This window comes from Malania oleifera, chromosome 5 (assembly GCF_029873635.1).
Source record: "Malania oleifera isolate guangnan ecotype guangnan chromosome 5, ASM2987363v1, whole genome shotgun sequence".
Taxonomy (NCBI): domain Eukaryota; kingdom Viridiplantae; phylum Streptophyta; class Magnoliopsida; order Santalales; family Ximeniaceae; genus Malania; species Malania oleifera.
Window position 1 is genome coordinate 29,684,398 of NC_080421.1, and position 20,839 is coordinate 29,705,236.

Sequence of the window (20,839 nt, forward strand, 5' to 3'; positions counted from 1 at the left end):
AAACCTTTTAAGTGTTACTCAGTTGTTGGAGAAAGGCTATAAGGTGTTGTTTGAAGACAAAATGTAGAGACTCAAAAAGTTTATTCATGAATAATAATAATAATAATAATAATAATAATAATAATAATAATAATAATAATAATAAAGGAAAGAGAAAGGAAAAGAAATTTAAAAGAGGCATCAATAGGAGTTCGTCGACGAACCCAAAGTCTTCGTCAACGAATGTCCTTCTAAGTCTCGTTGTCAAAGTACACGTGTCTCATCGATGAGAAGATACCAAGAGTCGGGGAATTTTAGAGAAATTAAGGTTCATCGACGAACCAGCCTCCTCGTTGACGAAGTGTCTTCATTGGCTCGTCGATGACTCACTTTAACTCGTTGACGAAGCCTGACCTATAAATAGGCAATTCGTTATTTTCAACGTGATTTCTTTCTTTCTCTCTCTCTCTCTCTCTCTCTCTCTCTCTCTCTCTCTCTCTCTCTCTCTCTCTCTCTCTCTCTCTCTCTCTCCCCTATGGCCCTAACTCCCTCTCTTTTTGATTTTTGCTCCGTCTAAACTCGTTTTGACAATTAGAAGATGCCATGGGGTTCGTGGGAGATTCTCTACAACTTAGCTGGAGCGGATTGTTGATTTAGAGTCTTTGGGCACCACTCCAAAATTAGGGTAAGTAAGGTATTTTAGGGTTTAAGTATTTTTTTTGGAGTATGTAGGGCCTAGGAATGTTAAATTAGAAATATTCTTGGAGATGAGTTGATTGATTTGGGAAAAATGTGAATTTTAGGGTTCTGAGTTTTGGACATTGCGAGCGTAGGATTTGGGTTTTTAACGGGTCTCTCAGTAAGTCAGGTAAGGAGAATAAATTATAACCATTATTTTGAGAACTATTGGTTGAATTAATACATGAAAATGAGAATATGATATTTGCCAGAAACTATTATGTTGACTCTATAAGTCTGATCCCGTTTTGATTATGACAAAACCAATGTTTCTCACCTGTGCACTAAGCTTCTTGAACATGTCTATCCTTAGCATGCATTGTTGGTAGGAACTTAAGCAAGCCATATAGACTATGAAGATCAAGCTTCATTTATGGCGTCTGAAGAATCAAAAGAATGAAGACATATCTCTATTGTATTTGCATTCCTCTTTTAATTGGATTGTAATAATTTATATGGTCTGTAATAATGCATCTGCATGCATGATAAGATTTAATGCTCAACAAGACCATAGGGACTGAATGACCTTAGGGCACCCTTCGATTGACCAACGCTAGGTTTTTGGGCATACTTAAAAAAACCTTCAGGTCCCAACACATATGCACTAATAAGTCCCTATTATCATTCACAATCAGCGGATCAAAATTGAGAAAAAAATGGACTTCAAATGAAAATCTTAAGAGTGCTTAGGTAACCAAACCCGAGTCATGTAAAACAGCTCGGGTGACCGAACAAGTCAAATTATTGACTTCTTGTTCGGTAGACCGAACCAACTAGAACATATCTTCCTCGGTCACCCGAACCCATGTCAGGGCACTTTTCACCAACTTGGGCGCTCGAACCTTTGCATTCAAAAAGCCCTCGGGCGACGGAACTTGTATTCGAGCACTTGAACCACGGACAGAAACATTCTGTCTTTTGTTCAGCCAATCAAACCTAACTTTGGACACCCGAACCGTTAAAATTTGATTTTCTAACTAAGTCTATTCGGGCACTCGAACCTCAGACCGGGCACCTGAATTTCACGGGGTAAATTATTTTTTACTAAAAATTAAAAGGGGTAAACTGGGTTAATTTTTCTAAACCTATTTTAAACTTTTGTAATAATGCCCATTGAGTCCCCAACGATCATAATTTTACCCTAACCTATAAATATGAGTTCATTTGTATGGATTAGCATTTTTGATTAGCAAGATCATTAAAGAAAAACTCTCTCAAATTTTTAAATCCCATTTGACCCATACTACTTCCATACACTTTCTATTTTGCTATTCCCTTGATAGATCAAGTTTCCAAGAGTGTTATTGAGTGTTTTACATTGCTAAAACTCTCATTACTTGTTGATTGATTATTTTCATTGAGAGTTCTTAACTAGGATTTTTTCCCTGGTTTGAACAATAAATCTTTGAGCGGGAATACCCTTATAGCTAGTGAGTCTTTGCATCTTGATTGCAAGACTCATCAAGCTTGTGAATTTTGATTTGCAAAAATATTATTTTACACAAGCTTGCATATTATCTTTGATATTATTTTTGCCAATTTCAATCCAAAATATCTATTGTGCTATACATTTAGAATATTCTTGAGATACTTGATTTGGATTGTGTTAAACTTCCTTTGATCATTTGTATGTTGCATATCTTATCATGAATCAAAGGTTGAACTCTCACATATACATACACTCACACATCTTAGAGAGTTTACATATTGGATCTCACATGAGCATTAAATCCATATAATTTGTGAGTGCATATTTGTTTGTGCTGTATTTTGGTACATATTTGCTTTACATGAAAGTATAATCACTATACTGGTTATATTGTGAAAGTACTGTTGTATTCCAGGCATGGCTTGAGGGGGCGGTAATCCAACCCGGTAAGGATTGTTTGTAAAGGTTGAGGTCAGCCTTGTGCTAATTGATCTGATTGTTTAGGTGCTGCTCCACCCATTAAGTGAGCCTTAGTGTAATCCTTGTGTGGGTGTGCTAAGGCAGGAACATAAGCAAGATTGGCCGAACCCCGATATCATATTTAGTGTCGCTTTTACATTTCCTACATTATATTCTGCTGTGTGCTTGATTTAATTTCCTTACTGAATATACTGCGTATCTAATAGACATAGAATTGCACTAAGTTGAGAAATACTAAAATTGCGTTGTATGCTTTAATTATTGGTAAATATTTCATATTTGCAATTTCATATATACTTAGATTGCCCCTAGGTCGTGTAATACTACTGCTAGACTAATTGACCTAGGAAGTAATTTTTAAATACCAATTCACCCCCTCTTGAGATTACACCAAAGCTAACATATTATGATACGAATATCAGATAAATTTGTGTGGCATATGAGTTATAATGAATTGTGATGTTTTGGGATTTAAAATATATGAAATGATGAATTATGTTATACCAACGTGTATTTTACAAGGAAGTGATGGAATATGAAATATGAATATAGAAATGTTTTCTATGATAAATGGGGAAATATGAAATGATGATATATTTTATTGAGAAATGTCGAAATACATGAAATAAGATATATATACTATTATGAGAATGAAATGTGTATTGAAAAGATGAGAAAGAAATAGAAAATGGTGAGAATATTGAAATGTGATATATACTATTATGAGACGAGATATGAATACTGAAAATGTGAATATTGGAACGAGAATATTGAAAGGCGAATTCTGAAATGTGAATACTAAATTGTGAATATTGAAATGTGAATACTAGAATGTGAATATGGAAATGTGAATATTGTAATGTTAATACTGCAATGTGAATATTGAAATGTGAATATGAAATGTGAATATGAAATGTGAATAATGAAATGTGGAAATGAGAACCCTGATGGACGTTTGTTGATAAAGAACATGGTACTATTGCTAGTGAGGTATTAGTGCAACCATACAGTCTCGTGGAGAGTGTGGCATGATAGTCGATTGAGCCAGTGTGAAGGATAGTTTTGCCCCCTGGAGTCCAAACCAGGGTAGGCAGTCCAATCATACTACAAAAGGGCAGGTAGGGTTCTTATTTTGATATAACCGAATAGGCCACCCGTGGTTTAGATCTAGCCTTTGGGCTGCACAACCTTGACCATGGGAGGAAGCGTGGCGTGGAGAATATCCTTAGGGCAGTCATGAGTTACAGATGACACATATGGATTGGTTACCGAGGACACTCGGGAGCTAGATATGAAATGGAAATGAGAAATGAAAGAGCGTGAGTTTAATAACATAAATAATTAGGGCGAAGTAAAACTCTTCGCCTGAGGGCTTACTGAGTAAGGTGAGTGCCCTGATAAGTTTCAGTTGTAGCCTCACCTAAGTTATTCAGGTAGGGTTACAAACGATATCAAAGCAGAGGGGAGCTACATGTATCGGCGTGTAATCTCCCCTATCCTTAGAAACTTTCCCTGATAAATATGGTTGCATGTGAATGAGTTTGAAAAATAGATTTAAAGCTTATAAAAGCTTATGTTTTACATCTATATGGTTATGAGAATAATTGGTATATTTTTCTCAAATGATATTATCATTGAAAGGAGTATATTATGATATAACAAAACTCATACTGCCACACATTGTAAATATTTTTTTCCTTTTTACTGAGATGTGTCTCACCCAAATATCTAAATATATCAGTGACCCGTGACAGACCAGGAGATAGAGCTCCGAGATAAAGGAGAGCTGGTATCCTGATGGACAGGGTGAGTGTTTTGAGTTAGGGATGTATGATTCCCCTAGAGTTTTGGTTGATTTTTGGGGATATGTTGGATATGTATATATATGGATATGGATGGTTAGAAATTTAGTTATTTGTATTCTGAATGGTTTATAAATATTGACTTCTGCTGTTAGTGCTGTTTGTATGATTGTTCACCCAGCACCAACTTTAGGTTGGGTTATGTTTAAATGGTATCAGAGTTTTTGACGTGGTCAATGTTTGATTAATATTTATTATTTATTAGAGAAAAAAATGGTATGAAAATTGGGGCATCACTCAAAAACTATGTGATTAAAGATACAAAAGGCATAGAGGTGTTCAAAGTTCAAATGAAAGGCAAAAGTTTTGCCTTGGATTTGATAAAAGAGGAGCAGGCTGCTGTACACAAAGAAGATAGCAATACAATGCTTTGGGACAAGAGATTGGAGCATTTCCATCATGCCGCTCTACTTTTCATGAAAAAGAACAATTTGGTGAAAGGCTTGCCTGAATTAGAGGAGGAGCCTCCTAAATGTGCTGCTTGTCAGTATAGGAAGCAAACTAGGCTTCCTTTTCAAAAAAACAAGGCTTGGAGGACTACACAGAGGCAGCAATTAATACACACATATGTGGGAGGACCAATGTAAACACCATTATTGAATGACAGTAAGTATTATATTGCTTTCATTAATGATTACTCAAGAATGTGTTGGATTTATTTTATGAAGCTTAAATCTAAGGTTGCTGACATCTTCGGGAAGTTTAAATCATGGGTTGAAACTCAAAATGGATGCAAAATGTAGGTGATCAGGTCTAATAATGGAACTAAATATACCTCTGAAAAATTTATCAAGTTTTGTGAAGATGCAGGCATTGAACATCAATTGACAGCACCTTACACTCCTCAACAAAATGGTGTTGTAGAGAGGAAAAACCAGACAATTATGGAGATGACAAGGTGCTTGCTTCATGACAAAGGGCTGCCAAAGAATTTTTTTCTTGAGGTTGTAAATACAACAGTTTTTTAGCTAAATAGATTGCCAACAAAAGCTTTGCTGAAAAAGACTCCATTTAAAGTATGGTATGACCATAAACCAAAGTTGCTTAATATGAAGACATTTGGTTGCCTATGTTTCTCTTACATCCCTCAAATTAAGAGAGACAAATTGGACAAAAGAAGCAGAATCAGGGATTTTTGTAGGCTATAGCTTAATTTCAAAGGCCTAAAGGATCTACATACCACAAAACAACAAAGTAATTGTCGGCAGGGATGTTCAATTCCTTGAGTTAGATAACTGGAGTTGGGAGAATGACAAGAAGCCTGAGGTTCAGGAGGAGAATGATGATATGGATGATGAACCTATTAGAGGAACCAAATCACTCTTTGACATTTATCAGAGGTGTAGTGTTGCTGTAATGGATCCTGCAGGGTATGAAGAAGCTACAACTAATTAAAAGTGGATAGCTGCAATTAAGGAGGAGTTAAAAATGATTGAAAAGAACCAGACATGGGAGTTGGTAAGCATACCTAAACACAAGAAAGGTATAGGAGTCAAGTGGGATCAATCCCGATGGTTCTGTAAACAAGCACAAGGCAAGACTTGTTGTCAAGGGATATGCCCAGATGTTTGGGGTAGATTTTTTTGAAACTTTTGCCCCAGTTGCAAGGTTGGATACCATAAGAATGTTGCTAGCTCTTTCTGCACAAAAAGGCTAGGTTATATACCAAATGGATGTCAAGTCAACCTTTTTGAATGGATATTTGGAGGAAGAAATTTTTGTGGAGCAACCTAAAGGGTTTGTTTTTCAAGGACACGAGGAGAAGATATATTGACTGAAAAAAGCCTTGTATGGTTTAAAACAAACACCAAGGTCTTGGTATAGCATAATTGATGCACACTTAGTGAACTTATGTTTTGAAAAAAGTCTGAGTGAATCTACTTTATATATCAAGAAGATTGATAATGAAATACTTGTGGTATCTCTATATGTTGATGATATACTCGTTACAGGATGTTGCAAGGAGTTGATTGAGAAGTTTAAAGAAGAAATGAAAGATGTCTTTGAAATGATAGACCTTGGGAGGATGACATTCTTCCTTGGTATGTAGGTACATCAAAAACAAAATGAAATATTTCTATGCCAGCATAAATATGCAAAGGAAATTCTTATGAAATTCAACATGGAAGAGTGCAAGCCAACTGCAACTCCAATGAATCAAAAGGAGAAGTTTTGTAGAGAAGATAGAGCAGAAAATGTGGATGAAAAGTTGTACAGGAGCCTAATAGGCTACTTCATGTATTTAAATGCAACCAGGCTAGATATCATGCATGCAGTGAGTTTGATATCAAGGTATATGCACTATGCTAGTGAAATTCATTTTCAAGTGGCAAAAAGAATTCTTAGATATGTTAAGGGTACAATTGATCATGGAGTAAGATTCAGTCAAGTTAAAAACTTCAGTCTCCATAGTTATTTTGATAGTGATTGGGCTGGATGTGATGATGATATAAGAAGCACCTCAAGTTACTGTTTTAGCTTTAGTTCTGGAATTTTTTCATGGTGTTCTAAGAAGCAAGAAGTCATAGCTCAATCCAAGGAAGAACTAGAATATATAGTTGTTGCTGCTGCTATGAATCAAGTCCTTTGGATCAAGAAACTTTAATAGATTTGCATATGGAGCAACAAGAAGGCACACAAATATTTATGGACAACCAAATTGCAATTTCAATTGCTAATAATCCAATGTTCCATGGCAAAACAAAACACTTCAAAATAAAATTTTATTTTCTAAGAGAGGTACAAGGGGAAGGAGAAGTGCAGCTGATCTATTGCAAAACAGAAAATCAAAGTGCTGACATCCTAACAAAGGCACTTCCGAAGAATAGATATGAATTCTTGAAACAAAAGCTTGGTATATGTAGCTCTAGAGTCAAGGAGGAGTGTTGAGTGGTGTGACTCATGAAGTTGAATCAATTTTATTTGTTGCTATTCTTTAAGATTATGAACATTTCTTCATGCTAATTTTTAGGTGCTTAAGGCTCAATATGTAGCAGATTTTTCTGCAATTTGGTTTTTATTATACTGTATAAATAGATAACTTATTGCTCAATAAAATTCAATAAAATTCAGTGTTCTGCAGTCTCTAAATTAGCTTCTCTTATTATTCTTAGTCTTTACAAAAAGGAAAAATTTGGGAGGGTTCATTCCCTGACAGCCATTCTTTACACTCAACATACTCTTGAGAATTATTTAAAAGAGGAAACCTGTGGGGCATGTAGAAGATTTTCCTTTACGATGAAAAAGATGATCTATCAACTGTTGCATTGTTCAGAGATTTGCACTGGTTCATGGATAAATAGCTTGAGCATTCTTAGCCTGTATTATTTGGGTATACCTTCGACAGCATTATACATACAAAGGTTGCTCTCTGAGATTCATAGCATCAATAGAATTATACGTATGTGAACATTTCTATTTACATGCTTCAAGCCAAGGGCTTGACAGCAACCATCATTTTGCATTATCTGAAGAGCACCCAAAGTCCAGTCCAACTGATCATATTCAGCAAAAGCAGCATTAGAAGAGGCAGAGAGTCAGCTTGTTTGCCCCAAGGCTTCTTTTTTCTTGGCTTTTTCTTTCTCCAGTAAGTAAATTTTCTCAGCTTCAGGCATAGCCAACATGATGGCGTGAAGCTTGAAATTCACTTCCTCAACCTTTTCCATTAGCCTGTCATTTGTAAACATGCCAAGACAGACATTGCGGAGCGTTTCCAAGCTTTCAACTAATGGTAAAGCTATAATTATTGCTGATCCAATGGATCCCCATGCTATAGCAATGACTGCCCAGAATGTGAAGTACCCAATACTGAACTCCCCTGTATTGATAAAAACATAAATTTGAAAGCGGATAATTAATTGAAGTACAGACGCCAGTGGGGGGCATGTAGATGTGCATCTCTACATACATTTGGCTCTTTAAATCACATAATGGAGACGAAAACAAGAAAGGTGGGGGGGGTGGGGGGGAAACCAAGAAAAGTCAAGATACAATATCAATTCAAGTTACTAACTACAAATCTAAAAAGTCAACAGAAGCCTAAACTATCATTTAAAACATAGCAACTTTGACATGTAAAGCATTTGATGATGAGCTTTCCTGCTGAATCACAAAAATTAGGTTAAACTAAGATCTTTTACAAGCCAATCTTACTTCTCCCAAACTTCAAAAATGCCACAATTTGAAAAGTTAATTTAGAGTTCACTTAACTCATCAAAGAAATGAGGAAGTGAAAGGGTCATTCACAAATTGCACTCTCCAACTGATTTTGGTTTTGAGTCATTTATAAGCTGACTAAATTATTTTTCATGGTTTAAGCTAATCAGATTGGGGCCATAACTTTGTAGAGGATGTTGTCCTAGGCTGTGTTCAATGGCTAAAAAGGGTTCAAACAGCCCCAAAATATGACAATCATAACAAAGTAAAACAATTCCATTCTGATAAAAGAGTTTTTTCGAAGCCCACGGGTTACATTTACCTGCTGGAAGAGAGAGCAGAGGCCACAATATGACAATTACAGCAGTAAAACCAGCTCCCCATTTGACTATCCATGCTTTAGCTTTCATCAGTTTTTCTCCCTTGAACTCTTCTGCTGGAAGCTCGCTCTTTTCCTTTTCAACCACTGTTATCTGCTTAGTGGTATCCCAGTTGTAGTTTTGTGGCCACACAAGACTACAAACAGCATGAATGGCTCCACCACTGAGTATAGAGACCAGGTTTCCAGCTAGCATTGGAGCATTTTTGCCAGTCGTATCAAGATTTACCCGGCCATACTCAATACTTGTAACTGCTAACCAAGTGATAATTCCAAGAATACACCCAATAGTTGTTCCAAGAATGGCTCCAATTGCATTTGCTTTTCTCCACAAAAGCATGAAAGCGATGGGAAGAACTGCAGAACCAATGAGCACCCCCATGGCAAGATACATCCAACCCAATGAAACTCCCACCTTGTTTAGAATTACTGCTAGCAACCCCATGAAACATCCAAATCCTAAGACAACACCTCTTGACACTTTGAGGATTTTCTTTCCACTTGCATTTGGATTTATGTATGTACGGTAAATGTCATATGTGCATAATGAGGAGACAGCTATTAGCTCAGAGGAACCAGCAGAAGTCACTGCCCTGATCATCATATAATGAACTTCACAATTTTAGAACAAAGAATTCAGACTTTTGCACAATTATAGATATAAAAGAAAAAGTTGACAAGGGAAAAATGCAAATCAACATGAATTTCAAAATGGCTAAAAATTTCATGAAAAATTACCTCAAATTTTCATTCTTTTTTCAAATATAACACATCAAGCACCTTAAAAACCATCATCAGCATACTTATTTTGATGTCCTATATTTAAAATTTAATTATGCATGGAAAACAATAGTCCATATAATTGGTTTTGACTTCTCAAAAAATTTGAATCGCCAATCATCATCAACATTGTCCAAGGCAAACAAAAATGCTGAACTTTGAGAATTTCAAAATTCTAGAGAAAACATTGTTACTGGATTTTGCTGATTAGTGCCCTTGAACACTCGTCAATGTACCATTTTAAGAAATATACTTCCATTTAATATGGTGTTTAATCTTGAATGTCATGATTTCAAGTTTCAACCGTCTTAAACAATGAATTTCCTGATATAGTAATGTTAACAAGTGCCTTAGGACACTCAAATTGCTCGAGCTTTGAAAAAATGAAATTGAATTACAAAACTTCAGAAGTTTCTTTGAAAATTAGAAACTTCTAATGTATTGAACATTTAAGAAGATGGTGTGTTGATTTTAGTTTTGCAGCACAAATTGATTTGCGCCTGCAAAAACAGACTGCCTTGGTTGCTGTGCACATGTATTGTGCCATCTGTCAATTTCTTTCTGCCAGTGATTGAGCATAAAAGTAGAAGCTAGAAATGACTCACATAAAAAGCATAGTAAGGAGAAGAATGGATCCTCCTTTCCCCATCAATGCAATGGCTGTAGCAGGAGGAACAAGTCCACGGCTTGCCTCATTTTCTGTTATTGGTAGATCAAGGGCTAGTGCTCCTAGACCCAGCGACGTTGCCAAAGAAAATGGCACAGCAAACCAGACTAGCCCGCCCAATAAGTAACCCTTATGCGTTGATGAAGGCCGTGCAGCTATGGCACTTACCCAGTATCCCTACAATTTTTTGACATAGAAATGTTGGAAGACACGAGGAAAGGTATTCAAAATTGAGAAAGGCAAACTTTTTCTTTGTCGGGGTGGGGGCCTGCCTAATGTATGCAAACTTACATTATCAACAAAAACAGTACCAAAGTTGCCAACAATGTTGATGATTCCAAACACAAGCCCACCAGAACTCAACATTGTTAGGTATGAGCCTTTGTAATTTCCACCAACAGGGCCGCAAGATTGCCCTTCATGGGAAAGTGGCTCTTGACATATTCTTGATTTGCTTGCAACAGCCAACAAATGTTTGTATACGATGCTTGGGCTACCAAGCTCACTGCTTGCTGTGTAAACTAGGTATACAAAGATGACTAAAACCACATGCACTGAAACCAATGCATGAAAAATAAAGCTCAGATACAGACACCATGAGAGAGAATCACACACCTTGGGAAAAAAAAACCTAGATATTTTGATAAAAAGTACCTATGACAGAATGAATGTAACTTGCCAAGAATGTGGCTTTTAGCCCTCCAGCCAGTGTGTAAGCAATTACGCCTAGAGGTATCAGAAAGCTTGCAGCATAAATGTTCACTCCAGTCAGTGCATTTACAACAGCAGAACCCCCAAGAAGCAGCATGGCTGTTACAATAATATTTGTCAAGAAGCAGAAAGCGAGGAAGACAATATGAGCTGCTGTCCCCCATCTGTAGCAACAGAAACATTATCACTGAATTGAAAAACTTGAAAAAAATTAAACTTTAGATGCTGCATATTTTGGTTGGTGGTAATGCAACCAACATACCGAGCTTTAACAATTTCACAGACAGTATGAGCATGAGGAGCTTTTCTTTTGATCTCTATAGCCATTATGCCAAACAAGAGCACCTGTTCATCAGAATGATATATATTACTCATGATTTGTAAAATTTTGAAGAGATAAAGTATTAAAGAAAATGAGTAATTGGTTTTTCAACTACAAACAGAAGAAAATTAAATTAAACATGCCTGGATGGTAGCCCCACTTGCATACCAAAAAGGGCCGCTAACTCCATACTCCCAAGCAACATTGGAACTTTGCAGGATTGTAGCTGCCCAAGTCCACTAAAGAACCCAGTGTTTTAAAATTTATACCAGGTGGATCAAACCAAAGTCTTCCTAAATTTGAAGAAAGCAACAACTTGTGCAGGTTACCTGGGATACAATGACACTAGCAATCAGTCCTGTTTTGACATTTCTCCCTGCAGTATTGAACCACTCCGATGTATGCCGGGAACCTACATATCGCTTCTCCAGCCATACCTGGTCCCACAGACAAGATTGTCATCAACAACTCAAGAAAGAGATGAATATCATTATTGGTTGAAGATTCATAACTAAAATGAATTCCTAGGGAAACAAAGAAAGGTACATGAAAATGAGCAACTCATGGGGAGCTAAAGCATGGGACTGCTAGTTGATCCACATTGCCAATTTTTTTACTTTACGCTTACACTTAAGGATTTCATAGAATGAACAAAGGCTGTCAGGTGACGCCGTGATGGCAAATATATTTAAAAGAAATGCTAGATACATAATATTTTCAGACCTGTTGAAGGTAGAGAGCAAGATATACTGTAGGAAAGTGATACGATAAAGAGGCCCTACTCTTTCATAATTGGCCAAACCAATTCTGTGTCATCCAAGAACAGAAATATAAGTGTACACCTCCAACATTAATTTACTTAATGTGGGGTAAAATAAACAAATGGGAAAATTTAAGAAGTTTTAAAAGGGATGGGAGGTGAACTTACAGCATTACAGCGATGTGGAAAAATATAAAAAATCAATAAGTTGCAAGAACTAGAATTAGAATCAAGGAAGCTTATAAATTGGAAGAGACATAGTGTTCCTTTCTATGAGAAGATACACCAGAAATGATAGGCTTGCAACCCAATTTTCGTTGATAGGCTTGCAACCCAATTTTCGTTGACAAATAGATTATTTTGTTGAGAATTCCACTTGTGAGCTTGTATCGCATTATAAAATTAGAGTGGATAATGGATGCTTATATACATGGTTGGACCCAAAACCCAATAGACTTAAGCTTTTGGGTCAAGTTGGTGTTCACTCATGTGCATCAAGCCCACTCATAGGCTCCTCCAATCCTAACAAGTGGTATCAGAGCCGATGGTTCGTAACTCTGAGTGAGTGACATCGTAAAAGTTGAGACGTAAAACTAATTCTCCTGATGTGCTAACAGTTGGAGGACCAAGTGTGTGACTGAGGCCAATAAGGATCATCTAAGCTGCGGATGAATCCGAATAGGGTCAAGAAGTGAGAGGTAGGATTGATTTGGAGGCACGTGGAATGCAATCTGACATAGGTAAGATGCCAGTGGTAAGACCCACATGAGCAACTGTTGGAGAATTGAGCTTACTCTCATAAGGGATATGGTTTCCGTTCAAGGGAGAGTAGTTGGAACTCACAAGTGAGAGGGAGATTATTGAGAATTCCACTTGTGAGCTTGTCTCGCAATGAAAAATTAGAGTGGATACTCAGACCCAATAGGTTTAAGCTTTTGGGTCAAGTTGGTGTTCACCCATGTGTATCAAGCCTACTCATAGGCTCCTCGGTCCTAACATATTTCTCATAGCTAATATGAACCAGGCACTTATTCCAAAATTTCATGCTTCCTTTCTCCAAAATGGAGGCATATCTAATTAAGATTGCCCCTCAGTCCAGAAATAAGGACTTTAGCTAAGATAAGATGTTTATGGACACAATTAGAAGATCCAAAAATCCCCCATGAATCAGGTTTAGGATGTTACAGGCTCTTTCTCAAGTATTGCTGGTTCATGCCAGTCTAACTGATGTGCATCCTTTGATTACTAGAGCTGAAATCAGTTGTCATATTCCAAGTCCAGAAGACATGTTGAAGAATAAAAGGGCCTTTCAAAGTTTATTTGTTTTCTATTTTTCTGAATTGGGCTTGCAGAGAGAGAGAGAGAGATACCAGGAAGGAGGTGAAGACAGCAAAAAAGGCTCCAAAGCCAAGAATAACAGCGTACCCAATGCCTTGATTGAGCACAACATTGCCTCCAAAGAAGCTGCTTTGCCTCACACAGGGGCCTCCGTCGCCGGAGACATGGTAATACTTGCCGGAGAATCCAAGTGGAGGACACCCTGACCCAGAAGACGCCATGGGCACCGTCTGTGTCTCCTTCCCCTTGTGGGGACGATGGGGTTAGCAATCCGCAGCGAGGAGCAGAGAGTCTGGGTCAATGCAATTGGCAGAAAGTCAAAATGTTGTGATGGAATCTACAACCTACTTGGCTGAGTGGAATCTTGGAGGTGTTTCTTTTCTTTATTTATTTATTTATTTTTTTTGATTTTTTTGACTTCTATGGTTTCCAAATGGACTAATTCAATAATTCTTAAAAATTTTGTCGTTGATCCCAAAAAGTTTAATTTTATTTTCACATCAGCAATGGGACACAAATTAATAGGTACTGTTGTATAATTTTTAAAAAAAATTTATATATCTTTAGAACCACCTTACCTAAAATATCGAAATTAAAGTTTCATATTTATTTACCATTTTATAGTAAATTTTTAAGCTAAAAATTAGAACATTGAATAGCTATTTTCACACATAAATCACTTAAAATATTTGTGTATATAAACACCTGTTCCTATACGAATTTACAAAGATCTGCTCAACTTAGATATAACCATTGATAATATATATGTAATAGGCTTAAAGTGTAGGAATTTTTAGAGATGGTCTGCATCCAAATAAAAAAAAAAATTGATAGGCTAATTTATTTATTTTTAATTTTATTTATTTAGAGACTGATTCAAATAAATAAGATTAAAATCTTATATTTCTACTAATATTTTATGAAATTTTCAAAAATATTTTATAACATTGAGTTAATTTATTATGTCCAAAATTTTGAAGTAGACCCTATTTTTTTTTTTTTTTTCTATTATTGACATTAAAAATTGAACCCAATCTCCTTGCTTGTTGTCCTGATGATAAGTTGTAATCAAGGGAAAAAAATAAAGACTTGGGAGACCCTCCAACCTTATTCTTAGTAAATTGACCCCAAAATAGCATACCAAATTAGAAGAAAACCCATTGAAGAAATTGCAAAATTTGCCCCTTTCCACTTTTTATTCGTTTACGTAAATAAATTGTAAAAATAGTCCAAACAATAATTGCTCAAGTTTCTTTTGGATCCTAATTCCAATATGATCCCATACCCATACTTTTTTCCTTTATTGCAGGTGACCATAATGTGAATACGAAGACTAAGTTTCATTTTAATGTCAATAGTTGTCATCGTCTATAGAAGTTTGCTTCCCTTATAATGAGCCTTACAACTAGGAAAAGAAAAAGGGAGGAAGTGGGAGTCATCACAATCAGCTACCCAAAATCAAGGAATGAATCAGCCTAGGACATGATGAGGCAAGGAAAAAACCAAAGACTTCTTAGACATCCAACTTTCACCACTTTTTAGCAAATGAAAAGTACGTCTTAAATCCTTTTAAATTTGTTGCATTACCTTCTAAGTACAAAATATTTAAAGACCTTTTTGTGGAGAAAATTTAAGTTACGTTTGGTTTGCGGAATGTTTATTCTCATAAATAGATTAGTTACAATTAGTTATACAAGAAATTATGTTGCTATTATTGAACAAATAACAATGTAAAAAATTAATAAGTCTATAATAAGAAATAGATAAGGAATAACCATTCTCAAATTTCATCATGAGGATGCCTATTCCTTTCTTAGTACATGTTGAATGAAAAAATTAGGAATATATAAGGAATAACTATTTTCTTGATTCTTAAAATTTAAATTGTGGTTCATCTTGTTCTAATGAATAACTATTCCGCTGAACCAAACGAGGCGTAAGTGTGTACTTGATTTATTTCAATTTGGTTTTAACCAATCTAGAGAGCCAAACCAAAGATTTTTAAACACAAGAAACCGGTACCAAACCAAAGGATCATACTATCTCGATGATCCAATAGGATACAAGATGAAATCACCTAAGAATATCTCCAAGGGCCAACATAGGTCACATCCCAAACTCTAGGTTCATAGTGATGCATATTCTCCAATTGTTAGTGTATGGAGGTTCATTAATCCCATTTGGAAGCCTAAAAGATCCCTAAAAGACATCAAGTGTTTGCCTCAAATGCTCCTTGGGGTGCTTACTTAGTGGCCAAAAGGATATTGGGATTCTAACTTGTTTATCTAGTGTTCCCCTAATGATATAAATTTTTCCTTGTATTCTCATTTTAGCATAGTAACCTTCAAGGATACGAAGAATCAATCATACATCACTGAAGTGACAATGCTGCTATCTTAATAAATTAATATCTGGATCCACCACAATATCAAAGTGAGAATCAAAGAAGACCTATGACATTTTCATAGTTGAATCCAAGTTTAGTATAATTATTTTTTCCATAACCCACTTAACATAATCCTCATGCATGATGTGGAGGCCTGGAAAAAAAACGATAATAATACAAATAATAGTAAAGAAAAAAAAGGGGGAAATTGGATTGGTGCAGGACCAAACCGTTGACGGTTTGGGGGAGCTTAGGAAAACCCCCAAACCGTCGATGGTTTTGAGTTACCGAAGGCCAGTAAAGGTAAAAATAGTAAAAATGGGTTGGTTAAAAACCAAACCGTCGACGGTTTTAGGGAAACCGTTGACGGTTTCCTCTGGGTTAGTAGCCTATATAAAGGATCTTAGTTCATTTTATTTTGAAAACTTCTTCCTCTTTCACTCTCTCTTTCTCTAGGGTTGCAAACTCCCACTTTCTTTCTCCTCATTTTCTCCCCAAATTCAGCCCGAATCAACTAACAAACATCATTTCGGGATCCCGACGTCAATTCTCTACAGATTAACCAGAGCAGATTCGTTGTTTGAGGATCTTAGACACCACTCCAAGAAAAAGGTAAAGGGAATAGATTATGTCAGGTATTTTTTTAAAAAACCTCAACGATTAAGTTGTAGTATATGATTATAGAAATGATATATATGATTTTTCAAAATAATCAGGCATATGGAAATTGTGATTATGAATTATTATATGTTGATTTTTGGGAAATTGGGTATTTTGAGTTGAATAAACCCTATAAGATGATTTAATGTTAATCCTCAGTAAAATATATTTTTTCTAGGCAGTTATTATATTATAGTTTATCACCCAAACTGTGTCGCATGAGTATGAGTATTTTTATTATATAAATCAACATATTAGATAATTTTATGAATGAACTAAACAAGTATGATTTTATACAGAATTATTATAAGATATGTTCAAACAGATATATGATATAGCAGTTTAGCTGGCTTTATGTCGTGACAGTTTAGCCGACTTAATGCTGTGATCAATTTTGATATGACAGTTTATACAGAAATTATGATATGATAGATTTTATGCAGAAATATGAAAAAAATGAGTTTATGTTAAAGTTATATTATGTGAAATGTATTATATGGTAGCATAATCCTGATAGATTAGTTCAGATTTAGAACATGGTACCATAGATATTATGTTAGATCAGTGCCACCACACTTCTTAGATAGAGTGTTGGTGAATGGATAGTCGATTGTGTCAAGAGAAGAGTAGAATACGCCCCCTGGTAGTCCAAACCAGGCTGAGTAGGCCAATCGTACTTACAGATGCGTTATGTTTGGCTTAGTGTGGTAGGCCAGTCATTGTTAAGTCCCACCTTCGGACTGCACAACCCTATCATGTGGGGGTAATACATGATATCAATTAGCTACCCATCTAGAGGAAAATTTTAGTATTATACATATATATTAGATGATTTACACATATAGTGAAATTTATTATGATAAAGTATGCTTATGTTGAAAAGTACGTATTTATGAGACTTACATACGTATGAGTACAGATTTATATGATTCACCAGTTAAAGTTAATTATTTTTAGGATATGCTTATGATACACTAGAACTTATGTTGCCACACACTGATGATAATCTATTCCTTCTAACTAAGAGGTGTCTCATCCAAAAATTTTAACATTTCAAGAAATACGAGAAATCAAGTCAGAGTACTGCAGGGCGAGATCTAGATGGTTCTGTTTAAAGTAAGTACCTGTGAGTATTGATATGTGTATAGTGATGTTTTTGTGCACCATGTTTGTAATTATGTTTATGGGAGATACTTATGTGATGATTGATGGTATTAGAATTCTAGTATTGTATCTGGGAATTTTTATGTGTATGTTTCCGCTGTTTGCATTAGATGATTTATAGACAGGTATACCCGTTATCCCACTTTGGGTTCGGGTCTGTATTGTTACGGTATTGAAGCATATTTATTTATAGCAGTAAAATTCTTGGGTCGTTACAATTTGGTATCAGATCTTAGGTTGTTAGGTTTTGTAGACTTTGGTGGATAACAATACTAGAGTATAGGAATGGATCTTGATGAGGGTAGGAAATGGGTAGATCAGAATTTTTGTATGTTATTATTGGAGGTTAAAGAAGAATTTAGGGTTTTGTCTAGCAACCTGTAGGTAAGAATTTCGTGACAGTTTCTATGTTTTTTCTAAAACAACTGTTTCAGGAAAACTATGGTAAACTATCGTCGGTTCTTGTTTCTGAGTGGTAAGACTGAACCTGAAATTGGGAATATAGACGTTAAGTTAGTTGGTTGGTTGTATGAGGATATAGTATATTTTGTGTAGCTTCCTAGTTAAATGATTAATTGTATCGATTGTATTAAGATAGTGGAATTCTAAAATCATTTTGTCCTATTTTCAGTATGGACCCTGGGAGTAGCAATGCAAATGCTGGAGGTAGTAGCGACGCGGGGCCTTCCAGTATGGGTGGCGGTGATTCTGATACAGTGCTACATAGTATAGCCCAGTAGGTTATGGTAGAGATAGCAAGGAACTCAGGGGAACAACACTATCTTCCAACTCACCAGGGTTGTAAGATAGATCAATTTACTCATATGAATCCCCCATTATTCTTAGGAGGAGCCGACACACTTGTAGAGGAGAATTGGGTCCAGGAGATTGAAGAAATATTGGCAGTCTTTCTTTGCACGGAGGAGCAGAAAGTTTTGTTTGCTACTTTTAAGATGACTGGGGAGGCTAAACGCTGGTGGAGATCAGTGAGACTAATAGAAGAACAGAGGACAGAACCCGCAGCTCTGACTTGGAGCCATTTCAAAGGAATCTTCTTTGACCGATACTTTCCCGCTACAACTAGGAATGCTAAAGCGAAGGAATTTTTGAATTTGAACCAGGGGCACTTGACAGTCCAGCAGTACGTAGCTAAATTTTTTAAGCTATCGTGTTTTGTCCCTTATATGGTGCCAGATGAGAAGAAGAAGGAGAGGAGATTTAAGAGAGGCTTGAGACAAGGTATCTATGAACAGGTAGTGGCTTTCTAAGTTCAAACCTTTTCAAAGTTAGTGGATAAAGCCACAATGATAGAAACGAGTCTATAGAGGAGTACATGGGTACAGAGTCAGAGAAAGATGCCCACACCTCCTGGTTTTCAAGCAAGTACCAGTCAGGGCCCATAGAGGAGAGACAGAAACAATGGGGGCTAGAGACAGTAGATAGGGAGCCGAGGGTATTATGGTGATCAGTCCTATCCTACTTGCCTTAGATGTAATAGGAGGCACGTGGAAGAATGGCGAGCTGGAATGAATGTCTGTTATCAATGTGGTTGAACTGGTCCTTCATGAACTCGTCAACGAGGTGTTGTGACTCGTCGACGAGGCCACGTGGACAAGCACTCTACGTAAGGCCAAAAATCACTTTTCTGCAAGCGAATTTCATGCATAACCCTCTCTCTCTCTCTCTCTCTCTCTCTCTCTCTCTCTCTCTCTCTATAACTTCATCTCCTCCTTCTCTCTAGAATTTCGGCTTTGTTATTCACCAAATCGACGATCTGAAGCTGTCATGTTACTCTTGGGAAGATTCTTTTCAAGTCTACTAGAGTAAATCATTGGTTAGGCCAACTTGGGCACCATCCCAAAATCTAGGGTAAGTTGATTATTTTAATATTTTATAGGGTATTTCTTATTTATGGACTGAGAAAAGTGTAGCAGATGGATATATTGATGTTTTGTTTGGGGAAACGTAAATTTCAAGGTGTTGAGCTAGGAACAGCACAAGTGTAGTTTTGGGGTATTTTGTGGGCTTCTCAATAAGTCAGGTAAGGGGATAAATTAAGTCAGCATTTTCATGAAATTTTTTATTATTATAAAACATTTATTTTTAGGAAAATATGTATGATTTAGAACTATGCTTAGGGAATACTTCCATTGAACATGGAAATTATTTAAGCATGTTTTATATGGAAATATGATTTTAGAATTAATTATAAGTTTATAAGGTTATGTATATCTGTGTGGAATGAGTACAGTATTTTCATGAAAATTATGCTATGTTAGAATATTATGATTTCTCCAAGATAAGCATGTTCTAGCAGTTTTCAGGAAAACCATAAAAACAGTACAAGAACTATGGTTTTTTTGAATATTATGTTGAAAAGTGCAAGATTTTCATGTACAAGTATGTTATTATAAGCCGGTGTAATTGTCGTGATTTACAAGTTACGATATGCAAGAATTTCATGTACAAGTATGTTATGATAAGCCGACGTAAATGCCATGATTTCGTGTTATGATATGATGGCGCAAATGTCGTGATTATGCAAGTTATGTCAAGATTTAAGAAAATATTATCATGTCATATTTTACCCTGAACTATGAAACTGCTATGTTCAATGTCATGAAATGTATTATATGTTATCAGAACCCAGATAGCTTAGTTTAGTTTCACGAAGTACAGTACCGTAGTTATATATTTATGATTATGAATATGTTAGTGCTACCACACATCTTATGTAGAGTGTGGGAGATGGCAGTCGATGTGGCTTTATGGGAGTGTCATGGTTCCCTTGGTAGTTCGGCACAAATGGAACAAGCCCATCATACTTACACATACCTATGTTTGACTTAGCATGGTCGGCCAACCATTGCTAGGTCTCGCCTTCAGACCGCACAACCCTATCATGTGGGGGGCAAGACATGACGACAACTAACTAACTATCTATCCTGGGTAATAATTCAAGTATGATATGATTATATAAGATTATTTCTTAGTATAGAAATTTAGTACGATACGCTATGTTATGATAA

At 36.1% G+C, this 20,839-nt stretch overlaps 2 protein-coding genes across 2 annotated transcripts; one reads left to right on the forward strand and one right to left on the reverse strand.

The window, feature by feature from the left end:
- The first annotated feature begins 6,610 nt into the window (after nucleotides 1-6,610).
- On the forward strand, nucleotides 6,611-7,093 carry LOC131155906 (uncharacterized mitochondrial protein AtMg00810-like). Its single transcript, XM_058109354.1, has one exon. It carries the CDS (start codon nucleotides 6,611-6,613, stop codon nucleotides 7,091-7,093), a length of 483 nt encoding a protein of 160 aa, XP_057965337.1.
- Nucleotides 7,094-7,779: 686 nt separating this feature from the next.
- LOC131156348 (urea-proton symporter DUR3) lies at nucleotides 7,780-13,958 on the reverse strand. The gene is made up of 9 exons (XM_058109964.1): nucleotides 13,633-13,958; nucleotides 11,832-11,939; nucleotides 11,646-11,741; nucleotides 11,443-11,525; nucleotides 11,124-11,344; nucleotides 10,761-11,023; nucleotides 10,408-10,646; nucleotides 8,966-9,615; nucleotides 7,780-8,305 (listed from the first exon to the last, which is right to left on the reverse strand). The coding sequence occupies exons 1-9, from the start codon at nucleotides 13,819-13,821 to the stop codon at nucleotides 8,025-8,027; spliced, it is 2,130 nt and encodes a 709-aa protein (XP_057965947.1). The 5' UTR covers nucleotides 13,822-13,958; the 3' UTR covers nucleotides 7,780-8,024.
- Nucleotides 13,959-20,839: the final 6,881 nt, after the last annotated feature.